Source organism: Cyprinodon tularosa, unplaced genomic scaffold (genome assembly GCF_016077235.1).
Source record: "Cyprinodon tularosa strain WSP-4 unplaced genomic scaffold, ASM1607723v1 ctg53, whole genome shotgun sequence".
Lineage (NCBI taxonomy): Eukaryota > Metazoa > Chordata > Actinopteri > Cyprinodontiformes > Cyprinodontidae > Cyprinodon > Cyprinodon tularosa.
This window is the reverse complement of record NW_024039263.1, coordinates 1,384,343-1,406,444: the sequence shown is the minus strand read 5'-3', so window position 1 is coordinate 1,406,444 and position 22,102 is coordinate 1,384,343. Positions and strand designations below refer to the sequence as shown.

The 22,102-nt window shown below is 37.1% G+C and overlaps 1 protein-coding gene across 8 annotated transcripts in view; it reads right to left on the bottom strand.

Annotated features, from left to right (window-relative positions):
* The window catches only part of col11a1a (collagen, type XI, alpha 1a), a 121,921-nt gene that overhangs the window by 74,012 nt on the left and 25,807 nt on the right, over positions 1-22,102 (bottom strand). For 3 of the 8 annotated variants that reach the window (XM_038304255.1, XM_038304254.1, XM_038304256.1), the window contains 19 exons: positions 20,466-20,564; positions 16,969-17,253; positions 15,720-15,785; positions 14,072-14,113; positions 13,924-13,986; positions 12,842-12,916; positions 12,654-12,737; positions 11,326-11,382; positions 9,987-10,040; positions 9,820-9,873; positions 7,904-7,957; positions 7,747-7,800; positions 4,812-4,865; positions 4,427-4,471; positions 4,234-4,287; positions 4,098-4,142; positions 3,563-3,616; positions 2,841-2,885; positions 2,462-2,515 (listed from right to left, as the gene is read on the bottom strand). In XM_038304255.1, coding sequence (XP_038160183.1) covers positions 2,462-2,515; positions 2,841-2,885; positions 3,563-3,616; positions 4,098-4,142; positions 4,234-4,287; positions 4,427-4,471; positions 4,812-4,865; positions 7,747-7,800; positions 7,904-7,957; positions 9,820-9,873; positions 9,987-10,040; positions 11,326-11,382; positions 12,654-12,737; positions 12,842-12,916; positions 13,924-13,986; positions 14,072-14,113; positions 15,720-15,785; positions 16,969-17,253; positions 20,466-20,564 — 1,338 coding nt within the window. Of the gene's footprint in view, positions 1-2,461; positions 2,516-2,840; positions 2,886-3,562; positions 3,617-4,097; positions 4,143-4,233; positions 4,288-4,426; positions 4,472-4,811; positions 4,866-7,746; positions 7,801-7,903; positions 7,958-9,819; positions 9,874-9,986; positions 10,041-11,325; positions 11,383-12,653; positions 12,738-12,841; positions 12,917-13,923; positions 13,987-14,071; positions 14,114-15,719; positions 15,786-16,968; positions 17,254-20,465; positions 20,565-20,775; positions 20,965-22,102 lie in introns of all 8 variants that reach the window. The other 5 variants (XM_038304257.1, XM_038304259.1, XM_038304258.1 and 2 more) reach the window with 3 other exon arrangements.

The following is a 22,102-nucleotide window of genomic DNA, read 5'->3' as shown; positions in this document are numbered from 1 at the left end:
ATGTTCAGCTGTGAAAAACGACTGGCACCTCTTATTGGAGGTGTTACATGGAGGAGGAGAGCTGTTAGCTGAGGGTGTTTTCCTCCTCAGCTGATCCCTCTGTGCAACAACAGACCATAATAACAAATCCTTGAGAAGTTCCCGAGGCCCAGGTCTACTGCATGTAATGTTATGTAATATTTTTATTAAATACAATCGAAATAGCTAATAATTTCTTTAGTGTCCAAATTAGAGATATATGATATATGAGATCCTTTGTCATCCAGTCATTTATCCTTGGCCTGTGTGATTTGTGCAGTTTATAACAGTCACCTAATGTTGTTTGAAGGCCAGCTACTCAATGAAAAATGTTTAATAATGTTTAAAAATGAATGCTTTTCCATCTGAAAAACCTTTTATTTCTGGTTTGAAACCATTAATTTCAATTTACCCAGAATTAAAACATTCCTACATTAGAAGAATCATCTAAAATAATTAGCTGCTGAGTAAATATTGACTTTGTCTCAAAGGTAAGAGTGTCAAATTTGCAGGTTTTCTCACACATAAGTGTGACTTCATCAACTGCCTATTGCAAAATACGTGTGGTTAGCCCTGTATCATTAGCAAGGCTGTCCTTACAATTAAAATGGTCACTTAATGTGCCAGAATAGCCATTGCAATATGAGAAAGCAATTTGGATAATTTTCTTTGAATTGACTCAGATATCTAATGGAGACCATTTTAAAATCTCTAAGGCAGTTTTGAGTGTTTTAGCTTGTTAAATGTCAATAAATGGATACGGCCTCTGCTCCTCATTGTAATAACTAAAGGTTGCGCTCTTGTATCAAGAGCTATAAAATACTCTCTCTGTGGTCAGTAGACTGACTAGGAGCATACAAAAGCTTTATGTACCTAGCCTTTGCAATAAATACAATTTTAGATTTACATCAGTGTACATTTATGGTTCCAAAGTCAAACCAAATCAGTTAAAGCTTGCGTACAACGATAAATTTAGCTGTAACAAACCAGAGCTATGTTTTCTCAGTCCACTAACTTCCAGTTGTAAAAATAAATATTTTTTTCCCCCCAAAATTATACAAAATTCCAACTTTTAAGTTTGAACTAATTTTAAGCTTTATGCAGACTCCATATTTCTAGCATTTTATAAAATCCAAATCTAAGTTCAAATCTTCCAGCTAAGTTTCACTTCATCATCAAAGTCCACCATGCTCAGACAAAACTTATGGCAGCAGGTTAGCAGACAGAAATGTTAAAATGCCTGGCTCTCCTGCAAATTTAATCTGTGCTTTTAAAAACATGGATTTTTTTTTTTTGATAGTTTTATCCATTACCTTTGTTCTGCAGAGTGACAACGCTAGAACTATAACAGATGAGTGGATTTTAATCAATCAAATGAAAGCAGAACAGGGGATACAGATGCTATTAATAGCCTATTAGTATTCATCACTAAATTTCGCATGCTGAATTTTTAAATGGGGATAAAAATATGACCAAAAAAAACAACAAAGAAAAATGCTTGACTCCCTGAACTTCAACATGAGGTTACATGTTAAAACATGAAGCACTGAAGCACAAAATAGGACGACATATAAAAAAGAAACATTTCTATTTTTATTTTCTGTAGAATGTTTTTCTTTTTGGTTGTACCCAAAATGGCCCTTCAAATCTCTAAATAATACAACATTTTCAAGTAAGGGAGTAAGGAGGTCAAGGAACGCTCTAAAGCGTCTCTGGAAACAGAAGCTACAGATAAATCTCAATAAATTACTGTTGATTGCACATTTTTTTCCTTCACTTAATTTTTCCTGTATCGGTCTCCACCAAGTGACGTCAATTGTTTACCTCGGGCGCGGTACAGTACACTACGCCTTTTTCACCTAAAATGGCGTCTTAGCAACAAGTGTCACGTGACTGGCGGAGACCGATTTTCCTAAATCCGCCCCTGTTTTCAGGCTTATGTTAACTGTAATTTAACAACTTATCTTGGACAGGTTGCTATGTAAACGGGCCTTTAGTCCTTCATTTAGCTATGCTGCGGTTGTTTACACTACGCCTTTTCCACCTAAGACGGCGTCTTAGCAACAAAAGTCACGTGACTGGCGGAGACCGATTACGCTTGCAGACAGCTCTCTGTAAACAGCTTCTTGAGTTATAAACGTTTTTGTGACTTTGTGTGGCAGTAAATGTCAACCTGGAGTTGGGAGGGAGAGTCATTATGTTACCATAGAAACACTCTGCTTTACATTTTTATTTTTAGGTAATGTTAGTTCATTTTAGCATTAAACTGCTAAAAGTAATTAAAGGTTTTTTTTAATATTTGGATCAAAATTACTCAAATATATACTTTTTTTGGTGATTTTTCTTTTATGTACCTTTACCAATATATTGAAGGAGGCTTAACTACATAACCTTAAATAGGGGATGTGTTTGTGTGTGGTATGGGTATAAGGTGAGCACGTACAGGAGGTCCATCAGCTCCAGGTAATCCAGGAAGCCCTGACCTGCCCTGAGGTCCCTGGAGGAGGAGAAGTAGACAAACATAAGTGATGACTAAGAAAAAAATAATGAAATCGGTTCGGTAGCATTTCATATACAAATCAACTCTCTGGGCCAGACAGAACCAAGATGTGCTTAAATCATTAAACTGGAGTTTCTGCAACTACAGCTAGAACAGATCATCACTGCCTTGCATGGTATCGATCCAGACAAATGCTGAACCTCTAGTAATAATGTCCACTTTGAACACATAGTAGTTTATTGCAAAGAAACTTGTATCTTATACTTTTTAAATAAGAAAATAAAAGAAATGTGCAAATTCATAAGAAGAAAAGACAACATACCTTTTCTCCAGGCGGTCCGATCGGACCTTGAGGACCAGGAAGACCCTAGAGAAACAGGACGCACACGTGTGGAAATGAGCACATTACTGCAGCAGCAATAAATCCACACTAACCCCCACCACCGCCAAAAAGAAACAAAAAACACAAGCTCAGTAAACTGAGGAGTTTCAAGCTTTAAATAGTGGAGCAGGTAAAGAACTGTGTGTAGCTGTGTTTGTCTGCGGGCTCATTTAAATTCAGTTTGTAGAAGCTGTTGCATTTAAATATTTGTGGATGAGCTCCTGTGTGTGTGCAGCACAGAGGGGCGACCTGATGTATGCTGGTGCTTCTGCATACACATCAGTGTGACGGCACTAACAGGTGGGGAGGCTGTGTAGGAGGAGGATGCTTGTCGCTGTCTGAGAATAAGCCTTTGGCTAAAATATAAGCTAAGAAATGTGTGTTTTTATCACTTAAAAGTGTTTTATCACTTAAAAACAGCTTTTAGCATCATTGTTACTCTATGTAATGCAAATTTGTTTAGTATCTAATTAATCTACTTAATGTTTCGACTAAGTAGAGATTTTGAAAAAAAAAAAAGGTCTTAATTTCTATTAAATAATCCCATTAAAAAAATACAATTACAATTAAAAGCTGCAGTACATATTTGTGGCTTCTTTTCTGGATCCCAGCATCTGGCCCTAAAATTACAATGTTTGATTGTGTATGTCTGATTTCTTTACCTGTGTTCCAGGGATCCCCTGCTGGCCGGGTGGGCCTGGTTCCCCTTGTGGGCCCTTAAAAAAAAAGAGATCAGGGTGAAAATTTACTCAATATGTGTTTATATTAACTTTTTGTAGTCTAAGGAGGGTTTCTATTTTGCAAAATATGAATTAAAGCAAGAAAATATGTAGTTAGAAATAAGTTTGCTTGGTAAGACTTTTGTACATGAGTTTCAATCATTTTACTCAATCCACCATTCCATCTTGCGTTTGATTTTGAGACTTTTATTGTATATTTAATATAAAAGAGGAAAACCAAAATCCAAATTCTTATCCTCTGCTTCCTCTCTTAAACTTAAACTGCTCTGCCTGTGGACTGCTAGGTGCTGGACTTGACCTTTAACCTCACATCTGTGCATCCTGCAGGCACTTTTTAACCCCAGTCACAGGCAGTCCAATCTAAATAAAAAGTCAGGAGACCTTAGCCGGCACCCTGAGAGATTCACAGCCTCAGGAGCCGATAAGGGAACATTAGAGTGGGGTGCTGAGTGCGTACCATGTTTCCTTTGGGACCTGGTGGTCCATCAACTCCGGCAACGCCCTGAGGAGGAGAGATGAGCAAAGATATGCCATATTGATTTCAAGAGCTGAATTGTTGGACAAGGGCAGACGGTTAATGTCATGATACGCACTGGCACTCCGGGAGGTCCTGGAGGACCACGAGGTCCGAGCAAACCTCTGGGACCCTAAAAAACAGCAGAAAAAACAAAACAAAAGCAACAACAAAAATAGTTTATATAGAATTGAATCTAACAAAGGCTGAAGTTTGGATTTGAATCAGCAGGCCACACTGTTTAATGTTGGACGTGGATAAAACCGTCTTACACTCTCTCCAGCCAATCCTCTGGGACCAATCTCTCCATCCTCGCCCTTAAGAGAAAAAAACAAAAAAACAAATTGATCCAGAGTTAAACCCTGCTGCAGTTTCTGACAAATTAAGCCAAAATAAAAACACCAGTCTGCCTTTATATTGGACAGAGATTGAATCGGAGGCTTTCACACCTTCAAGGTAGATGCGGTGTGGCAGTTTAGGGTATTTAGTTAAAGGGGAGGAAAGGTTAAATACCAACTCTCCTCCTCCTCCTAGTGTCCTCCCATTTGTTGTGCCTGGGGGCTGAGGCGGTGGAGCACAGCTGATTTAAGCAAAGCTGTCAGGGACCCTCCTCTATGGGGCAACTTTAAAGTGTTTGAACAAAGATGGAGTACTCACTCTCTGGCCGTCCTCTCCTGGGGCTCCTGGTGGTCCCATTCGCCCCGGCTCCCCCTGAGAAAGATGGAGGACAAGTTTATTTTTGCAAACTAATTACTAGAAGCCTTGTTTAACATTCTACAACTATAAGTATTCTAAAAAAGGGTGTAAATTTGCAATGAAAGCAGGTGGGGACACTTTAAGGGTGGTGGCTGATGGACCTAGGGTTACTCAACCCGTACGCTTTCATTAGGTTTTTGTATTTTCCAAAAATGAGCTCAAACGTATATTTATTGAATGCCTTCCTGTTGTTGAGAACACAAGAAAATCATAACACACTGCTATTTATATATGTTAGAGAGATGCCTTTTGGTGCATTACATATTTAGGGCCCAAAAACATTAATGTGTGAAAAAATAATGAATAACAGCCGATTACAATGCCGAAATCAATATATCATGCATCCCTAGAAGTACAATTTCAATTCCATCCATCCAGAAAAATCTGGATATGCTGCATTTTAAATATAGAATAGCATAATTTTAATGTAAACTTTCTGGTAAATTTGGAGATATATTTTATTGCATGTTGCATATTCCAGTAAATCTGTTTCCCCTTTAAATCTGCAGCTCTCCCTGTTTCTCTCTGTGCTCTGTTTAAAAAAGATTTATGAACCTCTTTACTAATATAATGATGCAAAGAACCAAATTTGAAGATATGTAGCAGCTCTGCAGTCTGATTCTATCTGTACAATAAGAAAACATGTTAATTTTAACCTGTTACATGGAGTCTTGTTCCTCTGAGAAACAAAGCTTTTTTTTAACTAGTAAAGAAGAACAAACTTGTATAATAATAACTTGTATAAACTTACAATCTGTTGCCATTTTAAGCTGAAAAAGCTAATTTTGTCTAACAAATATATTTTTCGTTGACATCTCTAATTATTTTAACCAACCCGTCTCCTAACTTTTACTTAAACATTGAAGTAGCTGCTGGTTAATATTCACCGAGTGCTGCTGTGTGTCTCTCTGTGTACAGTGAAATGCGACCGCAAATCAGATGTCTCAAAGCGACAGATCCGATTATGCTAAACCGAGAGGCGGAAGATGGGAGCAGCCAATGACTCAAAACTCTCAGGACACAGATAGCTGCACCCAACCTCTGTTACCTTTGGCTCAAGAAAATTAGCGGAGATTATTGGTGGGGACATGTCCTAACCAGTCCAACTATTCATGTTGAAAATTAGTTATCCTTGTTTTCTTTAACCTTTCTTCGTATATATATATATATATATATATATATATATATATATATATATATATATATATATATATATATATATATATATTTTTTTTTTTTTTTATCTGTTATATAGTGATCTAGCCTGTTGATAGAGTTTGCTTTTATTTACAGGACTGGAGACAATAGCAGGACTGATCAGGCTGAAACTCTGACCATCGTCCATTTCCGCTGCCTATAATTCAATAATTATATATATAAAAAAAAATGGCACTGAGTGAAAGCATGGCATCTGTGTTACTTTAAGATATTAAGCAGAAAGAGGATGTTACTGAGAGACTCTGGTGTGAGGCTCCTGCAGATTTCTTTCTTAATATTCTCACAAACATCTCTTTTTTGTGCATTAATTTAACCTCATAAAGATAGAGATGTAGAAGCTTTCTGTAAGAAATTCCCACATCTTCCCATACTGCATATTTTATTCTATTAATTATTTTATTATTATTTCTTAGATTTAAATTCCTTTTGGAATTAATAAAGTACTTTTAATTACATTGAATAAATCTTGATTTTTTTTTTTTTTTACCAACCTCATCTTTTTAAGGGTAATCTTCAATCAGCAGGGACATTTTCTGCAAGTCTCACAGGCTCCCAGTCCAAATTCTAAGCTTGTCCCCAGTCTAAAATTGATTCTCAGAAGACTATAACTAACAGTGAAACCATCTAACTTTTTGATTAAATGCATCTGTAATTTTTTAAAAACTTTCTTATTAACATTTTCTCAGAGTATTTTACTCTAATTTCTATTTTTTTTTTTGTTTATTGAATATTTATTCGCATTTACTCAATGGTTGTATTTTCTAGGTTCGTTATCATCAGATCTTTAATTTGCTTTTAGCTAATTTTCTACATTATTTGATGTCTGACAGATCTAAACCTCTACATACCACTTAGTTTAAGATTTTTGTATGTAACAAGTCTCATTAATCAGGTTTAATTAATAGCTTTTTTCATTCATTCATTAACAAATGACATGGGCATTGTTTCATGATTTATACACCATTTTACCCATAAAACTGTCCATTTATGTATTTTAATTTAGTGTAGATCCAAAGGTGACATTTCCCTTTGAATAACTGGCTGAAGATCCTTAAACCAGTTCATCAAACTGTTGAAAAAAATCTATCAAATGGCAACAGATTTGGAGTTAGCAGGCAGAGTGCATTATATCAAAGCCCTCTATCAGTATTTCCTTCTCCTTTGATTTCATCTTTTCACGCATGCTGATTAACACCGGTCAGTGAGTGGACCAGAGACCTGCTTCTCATTCAATACCTGCTGCTGTTCACTCATCACATTTATATTTAAGGTTACTCAACATGATTATATTGCAGAGTCCAAATATAACCAGCTACATTAAAATCAGCCTCTAGCTCGTTGTTAAATCATAGTCCTCTAAGAATACAAACCAGAAGTAAGGAGACTTTATTCAATGGCAATTCTTTGACTGATCTCACATGAAAACAGTTTTTATGTCACTAAAGTTTCGAATGAGTGATAGGATCCATCAGTGGCACTCTTTCTTCTTCAGCTTTTCACATGATCCTTAATCTAAATGAACAGCATCTTCTAATCTTTATACTTATTTAAACCAAAAACAATATTTTTTTATGTTTCTGACAAACTTAAAAAGTGTTATGAACGTTTTTGAACTAACCCTGTGACCCTTTTCTCCAGGCAGTCCAGGGAGTCCATCGAAGCCGCGGTCACCCTGGGGATGAAAACACAATACAACCACATCATGACCATGACTGACACACAGCCTCAGACCTCCTCTTTATTCTGTTAATAATTCCCCCTGTATGGTGTTTTACCTTAGAGCCTGGCTCTCCAGGCATTCCTCGAGCGCCATCTGCACCAGCCCGACCCTTAAAAGGAGAGAACATGTCCACACTTTAAATGCTTTCCCATGAAAACACCCTTTTTAAGCTGTGGAGGTATTTTTGGTATCTGTTAGGTTGAGTTCTTTATCATCAATAGATGTAATCACCTATTAGGATAACTTTTTGCACCGGTAGAAATTTTGTGGCTACATTTTTTTCCATTAGCAGCCACGATTTGAAGATGGTTCATAATTTTTTGTTTTATTTGTTCATAAAAATGACTGAATTTGTCAGGTGTTATGAGAGCATGCAGCAAAAATGGGTTCCCAATAAAACATCAGCACAAGCAAATGTTTTTTAAGGATTAAACATTTAACTGAATTCAAAAGTCTAAGCTAGAAATGCATTAAGGAAGTATTTCCTGATTGAAAATGGAATTTGCAGGCAGAAACTAAAAGTATCCGTTTTGGCTGTATTGGTGAACGTTTATAATATGAACATTGCTCACAGGAAGCTTGGAGATGTAACAATACATTTAGAAAGAAGCTGTATGTCATTGAGTTTTTTTTATAATTCAGATAAAGAAGAAGCAGCACAATCAGCAGATAACAGAGCCTGAACAGAATGCAAGTTGTCAAGTTGTTCTGTTTTATCCTTAAAAACTTAAAACTCGGATTGTCAATCATCCAAAAAGCTCATAAATTAAGATGTAAGCTATGACTGCTGTTCTAGCAATAACAAAAGCTCGAGCCATGCTAGTCATAAAATAAAATGCTAACAACACCATAACAGATAACTTAGAGTAAAACTCTCATTAACGAGAATATACGAAACACACTTGTCTGTATGTATAAATGCGCTGCTCATGGCAGAAAGTCTATAGAAGCTATTTTATATCTTTTTTTAATCAAAATAACTATAAAGCATTACCAGAGCAGATCTTTCCAAACAATCAAAAATATGAAATCTCCCTGATATTTTGGATCAGTGCATCTCTGCTAAGAGAGAATGACGTGTTGAGCATCCTTTTTAACGGGGTACATATGACTCTTACTTTAGCAAAAGCATGGAAAAACTATTAATTTGTTTTTAAAGAGTTTTAAAGAGTTTTGAAGAGGTGGTGAGGAGGGAAATAGACATCATCAATAAAACATATCAATAGTTTACAGATCAACAAGATGGAAGTAGATCTAGAAAAAGAAATGTTAGGAAGTGTAAACATTATGTGTAAATAATATCCGAAATACTGTCATGTCTCAGTCAAAACCAAACAGGAATTTAATTTAGTTTTCTAACGGAATCTTTTTTAACTAATAATACCCAATTAGAATAGTCTCATGTTCTGTCCAGAGGTTGACAAAAATTTACAGTGTGCATGAAGTGTGACCTTAGCATAAAGATATCAATCACGTTGCATTCAAAGATGACAGTTATTCCAACTTTCTGATTATGATAATTTTTTTTTTGTAGAATTTATATAAATTCAAGGCTATTGATACGTTAACTCAGGCAGGTTTTTTGTTAATGCAAATGTAATAAGCTAGGATTTGGAGTGATGAGAAGTATTCAAGATTCACATTAGAAATTCTTAAAAGTGCTGCATCAAGGTTTATTTCTATTAGTATCCAATTAGGTCAGAATGTTTGGCCTTCGTCAAGCTGCTGCTCCGTGACACTAATTGCCGTCCCTCATCCACAGCCACTTTCCCAGCGTTGGCATTTTCAGACAGATTAAGCTGCGAGGCTGTGGATCTGTGGATTGGCCGCAGCTCAGGCCTGTAAGCACTTATCAACAAATTGTTTGTTGAAGTGAAAACAATCCTCTCAGCTTTTGAGCCCATCGAATAACAAAAACACTGCCTCACTTGCAGTCCTGTGTGGAAGTAAAAGGTGACTGAGTTCACTCACCCTTTTTCCAATTTTGCCAGGTTGTCCTGGGGGTCCTTGGATGCCACGTGGCCCCTGGACAGACACAGAAGAGCCATTTAGAGTCCGACATCAGACTATGAATGTAGCTTTTAGTGGAAAGTGAAAGACATTTGGATTCATCACTTGCGTTCTTTATCCTTTCTTACCTGAGGACCAGGGTCTCCACTTTCACCTTTCAACCCACCTTGTCCAGGTGGACCCTGGAAATAAAAATACACTTTGTGAATCTTTAGCTCCATTTAAGTCAGAAAAAAAAAGAAAAGTTAAATAATCCTGAGTAAACAGTAGATGGCATTATTTAGCTTTTTATTAAGAGAACATATGCCACTCTAGGCAACAACACCTGCATTAAGATAAAGATATGACCTCAATTTGAAAGGTTTGTTTGCTCCCATTTAATAAATTATGGGCAAATTTTATAAATAGTGATGTTGGATTAATCAAGGCTTTTAAGGAGGATTTTTTAAAATTACTGTTAAAACTGAATAACTGAGTGAAAACAAATGGATCATGTTCAACATCTCTGTCAGGTACATCTATATACAAACTGATTCAGCTACTAGATCCTGCATAACAGAAAATATTTAAACCCTGATTATGGTGAAACAGTAGGAAAAAAATATTAAACACCTGAGAGTTTATATGAAATTACTTAGGACTGCAACTGGCAATTATTAATCGATTAATTAGTTGATTAATCTGTCCATACATTTTTTAGATTAATCAATAATCGAATAGCAAAAGGTTATTTAAAGTCATTTTTTTTTTACAAAAGTAAACCAGGTGAAACTTTTTTCCACTTGAGTCCAGAAAAGAGCATATTTACAGTTGAAAACATTTTTTTTTTTATCTTAAATGAAAAAATTTTATACATTTTTTTACAATTTTGGTATAATTACTGCTCTAAGTGGTTTGCTCTGACAATTATTTCAATAATCAATTAATCACAATTAATCCGATTAATTGTTTTAGCCCTAAAATTATATAAAAGATACAAAATCAATACATAACGTTCTTGTCTTATCATATTTCTTTGGATCAACTGATTGACATCTGATCTGACCAGATTTTAGGTTTTTCTACCTAGAAGAGAAGAACAGATCGAACAGAGAGTCACTCCCTGTTTTTTCGCAGGTGTTTTTCCTGGTAATAATTCTTGGATCATGTATCAACAGGCCTAAGAAAAATGAAGGGGCTGGATGTGGTAGGGGGCAGCTAAAGTGAACAGACAAGTAGGGTGTCCCCTGAGCCGCTAATATAAATTTATGAGAGATTTTATGGAACACCGACAGACATAAAGTGTTAAAATTATAACATAAAGCACCTTAAAATCCATTTATTTTCTTTTTTCTTATTTTTTTTAACCTTTGAATTAAAGTTATTTGCTTAGAAATAAGCTGACTGCTCTGCATTGATCCAAGCTGACATCAGGGGTGAAAAGAAAATGTGAAAAAACATGTATGTTTTCTTAAATCCGAGCCTCACCACTGGTCCAGATCTTCCTGTCAAGCCCATTGGCCCCGGAGGTCCCCTCATAGCCAGCTGTGGGTCACAAACAAAGACAAAACCAGTAGATCTGTTTAGGGAAACACTTTCATTTTAAAATCAGAGCTGCTGTAGAAAATACACAAATGTAGATATAGAAAGTGGTACGTTGAAAAAAAGAGACATGATGTCCAAATGAATGTTCTCATGTTCTGACATGCCTCATTTTTTTACTTAACAAAAAGAAACAACATTAGTTGATGATGTTTATATCCTTGTCTTGATACATATGATAGATTAGTTAGAAATCAATATGTTTTCGCTTTTATCTGCAAGTGGAACAAAAGCCCTTTTGTTTTTTTTTAGAAAAGTGAGTAGAAGATTCCACTTGATATGTTTTATCTACACTAAATAACTTAGAAAACCTGCAATTTACTGGATTATTCTGATACATTTGCAAAATATAAATGCAGGACATGGAGATTATCCTGAAATATTTAAATCATGGGTGTCAAAGTGCAGCCTGGGGGCCAATTGTAGCCCTATGAGGGATTTAAAGTGGCCCCTATTCAAGGTGCAAGAATGTCACAAATTTGGCTCCCAGCAAAAAAATACAGATGGGCACCTTTTGAAAATATCTTATAGGGGTTATTTCTAGTGATGGGTGAAATTGAGAAATGCTAGCTATTTCAAAAGGTAAATGTCTTTATTCTGGAATGAATTTTGTTTTCATTTTGGTATACAGTAAATTTAAGAACAAATATATTACTGAAAAGCATCCATGGTCTCAGTTATTATTTGAACTTGGCGACATATGCCAAGCTTATTTTAAGAAAACCAAACCCATGTCATGTTCTGGTGAAATAATATTAAAAAATATGGAAAAAAAAGGAACAATTAATCCTCAAAATTGTACCATTTTATATTTTCTAATGTAGTTGGATGTTCTTTTTTTTCCTCATTGAGGATCTACAATGATCTATAAATGCCTTTTTTTACAAAATGGTTCATTCATGTGAGATAAAGCAGAATTTCCAGCTGTTCACTTCTGTCATTTTGTGTTAATGCCTCTGCTTTTTACACTCCCCTGACCCAAACATAGCTAGCCATGAAGTATCTTTAACTCTGTCTTACACGTGCATCTGTTCAGTGGCCTGTTTGTTTTTTTGCTCCTCATCTCTTCACAGCACATCTCTTTTTAGCCTCAAAAAGCCAAAAAAAAATGCATGGCAACCCCCTCTGCTTCCCAACAAACCACTTTCCTTTCCCCCACGCAGCTGTGTTTAAACAGAAAGCGATGTAGGTGATGATCTGCAGGCTTTGCTTACTCTGGCCTGGGAAAGGATGGCCTGTGCTTGGGCTTCTTGCGCCGACACCACCGGACCCTTCTCACCATCTCCACCAAAGCGAAACTGTTCAGCACACAAAAACAGCTCATTATGTTACATGTTTTCTTGCAGCAAAGCAACATTATGAGTAAATGGGGTTGTGTGGGTTTTATTAGTTATGGACTTACTGGGAGCATCAGCATGGTACCTGGTGGTCCTGGTAAGCCATCAGCACCAGGAAGACCGGCACGACCAGGAAGACCCTGACATTAAAGACAAGAAAATATAAATTCATGAAATCTGCAGGTCTTGTTAGGTCTTCTTTTGTTATCAATATGTTAATTGAAAAATAAGGTGTTTTACATCATTGCTCCTACTAACAGCAACTATTTCTTCACATGTAGTGCTGCTGTGGACATGAAGACAGGATGTATAACCATATGTTTCCATAATCTGCAGCATGGCTCCGATAAAAAAGAGCTCCACAGGTGTTTGAGAACATCTGCTACAGTTAACTGGAGAGAAAAGTATGGAAGGCAAAACAAAAGCAGCCTCACAGGGCTCTAAACGCTGGATGTGTGCCTTTTATTAGTCTGCACATTTTAAGCTCCTCCCCCTCCACCAGTCCTGAGCTTTGCCTGTTCCCTCTGTCGGCCAAATCGTTTTTTATCCAAAACCAACATCCTTCTTAATGCACCTTCTTCTTCTTGTTTGCACCTTCTTTAATTACTATGCCAATATGTGACCAGTGAATTTCTCGGCTGTAAGATCAATAAAGCTAATCTAATCTAATCTAATCTAATCTAATCTAATCTATATAAATATATATATATATATATATATATATATATATATATATATATATATATATATATATATATATATATATATATATATATATATATATATATATATATATATATATATATATATATATATATATATATATATATATTTATTTATTTATTTATATATATTAAAAAAAATTTACGTGTACAAAGAGGTTTTCTCTAACTTGTCTTTCAATTGCTTAATTTTGAGCTATTTCCGGTTTTTAAAAGCTAGACTGATAACTAGTCTGTTGAACCCCATACAAGAGCCTTGATAAGAAAAATTTTTTAAACATGTAGATTTAGGAATTCATGCGAGCAGTTAAAACTTAAGACATTTTTAAAACTGATGGGTCCAAATAACAGAAAGTTAGACATCACTTTAAATTAAACAAACACAAACAAATCTGAATTGTTCTAGAAAGTATGTGTTTACTCACTCTGTCACCAGGATCTCCGGCAGGGCCTGGTGGTCCCTGAAGGCCAGAGGGTCCTGGTAGACCCTGGAAGTCAAATATGAGTAAGTATGCATATTTCTAGTTAGATGCCACATGTATTTAAACTGGCTTTGTTTGTTTTTATACTTACAGCTGGCCCAGGCGGTCCTGGTGGTCCTTCAATCAGCATGCCCTTAAAAAAGGTAAAAAGTAAAGTAATAAAACACAACTTTTTCCTTGTTTATGCTGCATATGTATAAGGACATTTCAGACACTGGATAAAAATGTATATGGTGAGGAAATAGGCATTGGCAGCCCTAAGTATTCCAAGGTTTTAAAGTACTTTTGTTTCAAATATACTACAATTAGAGTAATACTGTTCCTACAGTTTGTTTCATAAGACCCCTACGAAGGGCGGCCTGGGGGTTACTAGCCCGGGTGCCATTCCGAACTTAGTCCCGCCCACGACGTTTGAGGTCGGGAAGTTCGGTCTGGCATTGCTCAATAGTAGCGCGAGTATGCTTTCACAATATCTGGTGGGCCAATCAAATTGTCAGGGCTGGCTTTATACGATGATGGACAGATGATCAACAGTAACGTAATCAACCACGTCACCAAAGCGCGCTTGGGTGACAACAACAATGGCTGCCGCTGGAGAGTTGAGGTGAGTAGATTCTGCTATAAGGTCTGTTCTAGAAGATATCGACAGCAAATTAATTTTAAAAGAGGAACAGAGAAACGCGATCAAGGCTCATCTTCTTATTCTAGGCGTGCAACTGCACGCTTTGATTTTTGTTGACAACAACTATGCGTCGCTTAACATACGTCACGCACTCCGTTGCTCTTATTGGTTGTAGGTCTATCCGATTGAGTGCAGAGGCATTTTTTTTCCTGGTTCGTTCGAAACACGCCCCATAATCACAGCTCTATGGAGCAGTATCAGACTCATATTCTGACTAGAATTGAGTAGGACTACGTCAGGCTAGGTGGTTAGGGCATTTGGCTTGGAATCCAGAGGTTCTGAGTTCAAGCCCCACTCCAGCAGACTGCCACTCTGGATCCCTGAGCAAAAGACCCTTAAACCCACACTGCTCCCCGGGCGCCGCACAATAGCAGCCCACAACTCCCCAAGGGAATGGGTTAAATGTTCCCTACTTGTGACAGTGTAATAACAATAAAAGAAATCGCTGGAGTAAACTGAGTTTCCTCTGACTGCAAAGAGGTTATATTTATGCAGTGCTGCCCCTCCCTTACCTGTTACTCCCCACTGCTGATCAGCTGGCTAAAAGTTTTTACATTCTCCCTAACATCTAAGGCAAATCTGAGTGTATGGAAATATTTCTATTAGCATGTTTTTTTAATCGGCCCATCTCAGGCTAGCTACTGAGCATCTGTTAGATTGACTTGCTTATTTGACAAAACAGTGTAATATTGTGTTCAATCAGAGCCGGAAGACATGTACATCTCAGATGATTGGTCCATATCTTTGCTAAGATCTATGTATAAAATATAAATAACACATTTTTATAAACAACATAATTATAAATACTGCAGTCAGTTTCACAGTATTCCAATATTTAAAGCAATGATTTTAAGCTTTTTTCAGAATTAAATAACAAAATGTATTGTATATTTGTTTAAATATATAAATTAGTTGATTCCCTGTAGCTATAAAAATAAATAAATAAAGGTGTTGCCATAGATTTCCTCTAATTTATGACAGAAATATTTTGGTTTTATGATGAAAAAAAGATGTTTAGCCTGGAACATAGCATTGTTTTGGACATGTTGGACCTTACAGGTTCAATCACAGCTGGCTCGCCCTTTTCACCCTTCTGTCCAAAGACAGCCTCAGAACCAGGACCCTGCAGTTTCAGAACAAAACAAAAAAGACAACATTCTTTACACAGTCTTTTAAAACACCCCAAAAAGTAATTATAATTGGAAAGTTTTACTAAACAGATCAGTAAATAGATAATGTATAACACAAAGAAACGTGTCTTTATAGTGCAATTTAACTAAATGTTAGTCCTGAAAGGAAACAACAGAAATCAGCTTGAGATTAGGTAAAGTTGTCATTGGATCACAATGCATTGCATGGAACATTGTGGGTAAATATTGGATGTAAACATGCCAGGTTATTATTTAAGAGTTTATCAGTTATGGCTGTTTCATAAGGAAAAGAACAGATTAAATGAAGCATCTGAACTTCATGTGTTCCAGTAGTGTGAAAGCCTTCTGCCTCACAGGATGCAGAGGAGTAAATGAAGTTAATGAATAGGTGGGGTGAACTCAAGATGCAGATGAAATGAAAAAGCAAACTGGCAAAATGAAGATGTTCAAAATAAATACTTAAAGACAGCCGACAGGAATAAAAACAAACATAGAGAGAAGAGATGCTTTCCTACATGTTTATCATTCGGATAAATTACACATGGTACTTATTGTCTAGTGAAAGCTGAGCTTAAAACTCTTGGTAGAAAGCAAAAGTATTAAAATCCTACCTTTGGCTTTACAATAGTGTGTGTGTGAGTGGTTGTGTTGGTACTGTACTGCAGACAGTGCCAGAGATTTAATGGTTGTCTGCAGTGAACAAAGAGAGTGTACATGTCACAAGCTGCTTGTTAAATAGCAGAGGAGAAGGAGGCGGGACTGGGTCCAAGTGCTGAGAGATGAGTTGATGAGGAGGTGCAGTCAGCAGGCTTTCCTGAATATGTTATGGGTGTGGTGCAGGATGGGCCTATATCCACTGATTGAGGGTTGTGTGTTAACAGATGAGGTGTGATTGAATGTTTCTATATGATAGACTGAGACAGAAATGTAGCTTGTAAAAGGTTTTGATTCTTTGACAGGATGCAGATGCATGCACTGTTTCTACAAATCAAACTAAACAGCAGAAACATTTTCTTAATCCACATAAAACATGACAATGACGTATTTCCCAAACCAAGCCGCTAGAAATTCATGCACTGGGTGACAGAGAGAGACTTCTTTACATGCCGTTCATGCACACGCCCCTCCATCACCAGGTCAGGGTGTGATACTTACTGTACTTTCAGAAAAGTCTGTTTCAGCAGCAACCCCAGGCCCCACTTCCTCATCATAGGCTGGCGGGGATTTAGATGGGAGGACCCCATACTCATCATATGCTCCATAATCATACAACTTGCTGTCAAACTTGCCCAAGTCATAATCGGTCAGGTCATAGTCCTTAGAGTCATAAGCTTCTGCACCAGTGTCCAGGTTGTCCACTGTTTCCACTACAGCTTCAGGCTCCGGAGCAATAGAAGGGGTCTCTGTGACGTACCCACCAACCAAATCCTCCTTTACAGCCTTCCGATTGTTACACAAGCGAAAAAGAAGAGAGTTAACAATCAGCAACTAAAGAAATGGGAATGTTAGGTGAGAAACTGAGGTAAATGCATCCTTTCACAGTTCCATGCAAAAGGGATTCATGTCCGGTGAACATTTTATTAACATTTCTGCATGTTACAACCACAATATTTATTGTTTTTTTGTGTGATACAACAGAACAAAGTTGTGCATAATTCCAAACAAAAACAATAATTTCGCTTTTTTGAAGAAACCTCTGATAAATATGCCCTGTATTGATATTCATTTGTGGGGGGAGTGTGGGCCTGGTGGTTAGAGCAGTTTGTTTAGTGCTGTGAGAAGGTTGCAAGTACCCAGTTCGACCCCCACAGACTGCCACTCTGGGTTCCAGAGAAAGACTCTTAACCCCACACTGCTCCCCGGGTCCCGCGCAGTGGCAGCCCAATGCTCCCCAAGGGGATGGGTTAAAAGCAGAGGTAGATTTCTCCAACTGAGATCAATTAAGTTAAATTATTATTATTCCGCCCCTGAGACAAACACCCTTCACTCCATTGTGGTTGAGTCTTTACGGGTGTGATCATCAAAATTTAAAGAAGGTCTAATTAATAATTAGATCACTTCCACTATCAATTAGTTCCATTGAATATTTTCAACAGCAGTTATAAATGGAGGCAGAAATGCTATGGGTACAAAAATCCTTCCATTTCACAATTATACACAGCTTTGTCCTGGTCTATTACACAGAATGCCAATGATATAAATAAACTGTTAATATTTAAATATCTTCACAGGTCATGAACATTTTTGCAAGGCACTGTGGATGTTATGAAGCAAACTGCATAGTTATCAGGCTTAATGCATATTTATATATAAACATAACAATGATAACACTCATTATTAAGCATATCATTACAGGTACATTACAAAGATTGTATTTAGTTGGATGGTAGTACCAATTTCCAAATTTATAACTAAACAGGTCTAAATTTAGTAAGAAACTGAATGTTATCATTGCATATAAACCCTTTTGGTTGACAGAAGAAAAACCTTCTTTACTTCCTGGTCATGCAGCCGTTTTGCTGCCAAAGCAGAGAGTAAAGAAAAGCTGCCTGATGTCTGAAATCGCTCTTTTGAAGTCTGCAAACACATCAAAGGAATCGTCCTGTTGCAGCAGCGGTTTCATTAAGACATCAAAATTTTGTCACGTAATAAATCATCACAATGAATACGTTCTAGGGGCCTTAAAAGCTGCCTTATCTTCTTCTGTATCCGGCAGCTTCTTACTATAACCACAGCGACTTGGCGGAACCTTTTCCCAAATTCCAAATGTTGATCACTGTGGATTTAACCTTACAGCATAGCAAACTAGACTCAACCACACACTTGTTGGCAGTAATCCCTCCTGCCAAATAATTCATGTTAAATACTCATTATAATCACATCTAATTTGTCAAACAATGAGGCAGCTGTAGCGCAATTGTAGCAGGCTGTGAGAGGATTTTCACTCTGTTGATCATAGTTCTATTTAAAGTAATAAGCAGAATTACTGATCAACGTTTGGGGTGTGATGGACGGCAGGGAATATGTAAGCTTTCAGATTAACTACAGCAGTTTTACAATAAGTAATACTTAGGATGAATATGTGCCACAGCAGCAATAAGCACGCAACAAAACTCTTCATGTTCAGAGAAATAGTCAGAAGATAAGAATTCCTAACTTTCTTTTGTAGGATGGTGCCTCTCAATGTCCAGAGTATTAAACAGTATAAAATGAATACACTGCAAAAAAGAGCTACAAATAAGTAACACTTTCTTAAATTAGGTGTATTTACCCTTAATTTTAGAAGGTAAATAAGATGATTTGCCAATTGAATTAGCAAATCATCTTATTTTTCACTCTTAAATGAGATAATTAGATAATATGCACTTTAAATAAGACAATGTAATTGTTTTTTTTATTATTTTAAATGTAAATGGTCTTGTTCCATTGGTAAGGTGTCTCACTTACCTCCTCAATTCAAGAACAAATGCACTTATTTTAAGAAAGAAAAATGGCTTATTTAGATTTCAATTTTTAGCAGTGTAACAAATATCCGTTCAATTCATTTGTCTTCGGAGGTAGAAATTTCTAACTGCCCAAGTCATATATTTAATCTGGAACGCCCCTGAAAGTCAAATAGGAAATAAAAGCTGGAAAGTTGGTAAAACAGAATTGTACAAAATTTTCACATAAAAAATGGATGCCGCTCGCATTAGCAGTAGTCCAGCTTTCCAAAATTGACTGTTTGTAGCTTTTCTTTATTACTTGTGTGGCATTAAGTGAGTAGTTAAGGTGCTACTTGCAAGTATGTTTAAACAAATTGTCCAAAAATGTGTATATACGCTAATCGCAAACAAAACTAGTTGCTAAACTTAAGCTGAAATCTAAACAGATGACCGATTGGTTGTCGCCTCCGGTAAAGATGTGTGAAAACCTTTAAAGTTAACTACAGTAATCTTCTATTACAGCAGAATATTTTGAACTGCACCCGTTTCACTATCGAAGGAAGAAAACTTTATTAGATTACAAGCAACTATTCATTATTTACTCAAACAGGATGTTGGGGTCCTTTTTGGTCTTTAATGGGATAATAATAGGAAATGTATGGAAGAATTAACAATTAAAATGTTTACAAGACACAAAATCAATCTCCCCAGGGTACAGATTTAGAATCATTTAGAAAATATTCAAGGTAAGCTAAAGAGGAGTGAGAGTAAGTGAGTATCCAGGAGTACAGAATTTAGCTGAAGACTGGCCACTATTAATAGCATGGGTACAAACCATTGTTCTACGGGTACATGATTTTTCCTCTTATTAATTGTACTCGATTAAACAGACTATTTAAGGTTTGCAATTATTCTACGGCAATAAGACACATTTATTCTAAAGCCTTTCACACATTTTGTGCAATTTTTGTTTGTGCTTTGTTTATGCAGCAGCACATACAGACTGTCACTATCAACCTCATGCAACATATCCCACGTCCATCACATGTCCAGTCCCTTACCAGAGCTTCAGTGACTCCAAAGACACTGAAATCCATTGGAACGGTTGTGTTTCTATCATGTCGTACCAGATACTCCCTCAGGGTAAAATCTTCCACGCTCACATTCCCCAGAACCACACACTGGCTATAACTTGTAGATGATGATTGAGAAGAAAGAGAAAATTACCTGGCTTGGTCCGCTCGTGGCAACAGGGGACTGAGTTTGAGTATCATCTAGATTTCCGAAGTCAGTGTATGTATAGTAATCTCCATCTACATTGTTTAGCTGAGTCATGTTGGAAGAAAAGGAAAGAAGGATCTGGGTTAAAACAAGGCTTATAAAGTAGGTTATCCGAGGCAGGGTCCTCTGGAGTTCACTAAGCACTAAGCTACAGCTACAGAGAAAAGGTTAGGGAACTGTTTATCCAACATCATAGATTCTCCCTTCGTTATTCAGGGTAAATCTTGATTGGATTTTGGTCTTTTTCCGTGATTACCCTAGTACTGCCTCTGGGTCGTGCAGGAGCTGTGGCCTGGTAGCCAAATATCCTCTTCTTAGGTACAGACATTTTAACTGAACTTTTTTTCACAGCCGAGTACTTTGAAGGCTGGTACTTAGTTTTACTGGGAGACTTTCTGGCTGTCTTCTTTTTCATGGGGACACTACGTTTGTTTCTCTGTAAAAGCTGACGGCGACAAAGAAAACCAAGACAATCATTTAACAACATTCCTTTCAGCTGGTGTACAGAGTCATCTATGCTGCACCTCCTGCCCATAAACAGTCTGAAACATAAACTGCCCATTAAATCTGATTAGAAATACAAGGGAGGGACATTTAAATGGAAGAAATTAGTTGTTTAAAAGAAATACAATCATGATTAAAACGTTGCACACCCCCCTTAAAATACCACGTTGTTGTCCTATGAAACATTTTTAGACTTTAATGTGACATCATGTATAGTTCCAACTAAAAAAAAGAGAGCAAATGTTAAAAATGAAATAAAGCTGCTGCTGCATGCAATGTGTGCTGCTACACTCACCGGCCACTTTATTAGGTACCCCATGCTAGTAACGGGTTGGACCCCCTTTTGCCTTCAGAACTGTCTCAATTCTTGGTGGCATAGATTCAACAAGGCGCTGGAAGCATTCCTCAGGGAGTTCGGTCCATATTGACATGATGGCATCACACAGTTGCCGCAGATTTGTCGGCTGCACATCCATGATGCGAATCTCCCGTTCCACCACATCCCAAAGATGCTCTATTGGATTGAGATCTGGTGACTGTGGAGGCCATTTGAGTACAGTGAACTCATTGTCATGTTCAAGAAACCAGTCTGAGATGATTCCAGCTTTATGACATGGCGCATTATCCTGCTGAAAGTAGCCATCAGAAGTTGGGTACATTGTGGTCATAAAGGGATGGATATGGTCAGCAACAATACTCAGGTAGGCTGTGGCGTTGCAACGATGCTCAATTGGTACCAAGGGGCCCAAAGAGTGCCAAGAAAATATTCCCCACACCATGACACCACCACCACCAGCCTGAACCGTTGATACAAGGCAGGATGGATCCATGCTTTCATGTTGTAGACGCCAAATTCTGACCCTACCATCCGAATGTCGCAGCAGAAATCGAGACTCATCAGACCAGGCAACGTTTTTCCAATCTTCTATTGTCCAATTTCGTTGAGCTTGTGCAAATTGTAGCCTCAGTTTCCTGTTCTTAGCTGAAAGGAGTGGCACCCGGTGTGGTCTTCTGCTGCCATAGCCCATCTGCCTCAAAGTTCGACGTACTGTGCGTTCAGAGATGCTCTTCTGCCCACC